Source organism: Carlito syrichta, unplaced genomic scaffold (genome assembly GCF_000164805.1).
Source record: "Carlito syrichta isolate Samal-C Ts95f unplaced genomic scaffold, Tarsius_syrichta-2.0.1 Scaffold317908, whole genome shotgun sequence".
NCBI lineage: Eukaryota > Metazoa > Chordata > Mammalia > Primates > Tarsiidae > Carlito > Carlito syrichta.
In genome coordinates, this window is record NW_007262004.1 from 1 (window position 1) to 746 (window position 746).

The 746-nt window shown below is 40.5% G+C and overlaps 1 protein-coding gene across 1 annotated transcript; it reads left to right on the plus strand.

Moving 5' to 3' along the window:
* Positions 1-21: 21 nt before the first annotated feature.
* LOC110594646 (zinc finger protein 724-like) lies at positions 22-734 on the plus strand (the record flags this gene model as incomplete). Its single annotated transcript, XM_021707427.1, has 2 exons — positions 22-340; positions 418-734. Coding segments are annotated over exons 1-2 (636 nt in total), but the record flags the coding sequence as incomplete, so codon positions are not given.
* Between the last annotated feature and the right edge of the window lie 12 nt (positions 735-746).

Genomic DNA, 746 nt, shown 5'->3' on the forward strand with positions numbered 1-746 from the left:
CGTTCATGCCTTACTCGACATATGATGATCCATACTGGAGAGAAACCCTACAAATGTGAAGAATGTGGCAAAGCCTTTGACTCTTATTCATATCTTACTCAACATACAATAATCCATACTGGAAAGAAACCCTACAAATGTGAAGAATGTGGCAAAGCCTTTCACATGCGTTCACTCCTTACTCGACATACGATGATCCATACTGGAGAGAAACCTTACAAATGTGAAGAATGTGGCAAAGCCTTTTACATGCGTTCACGCCTTACTCGGCATACGATGATCCATACTGGAAAAAAACCCTACAAATGTGAAGAATGTGGCAAAGCCTTTCACTTTCGTTCATATCTTACTCAACATACAATGTTCCATACTGGAGAGAAACCCTACAAATGTGAAGAATGTGGGCCTTTCACTTTCGTTCACATCTTACTCAACATACGATGTTCCATACTGGAGAGAAATCCTACAAATGTGAAGAATGTGGCAAAGCCTTTCACATTCGTTCACACCTTACTCGACATAAAATGATCCATACTGGAGAAAAACCCTACAAATGTGCAGAATGTGGCAAAGACTTTACTCAGAACTCGAGTCTTATTGTACATCAGCATATCCATAATGGAGAGAAACCCTACAAATGTGAGAAATGTGGCAAGGCCTTTCACTTTCACTCTGGATTTTCTCGACATAAGACCATGCATACTGGGGAGAAACCCTACAAATGTGAAGATGTGGCAAGGCCTTTT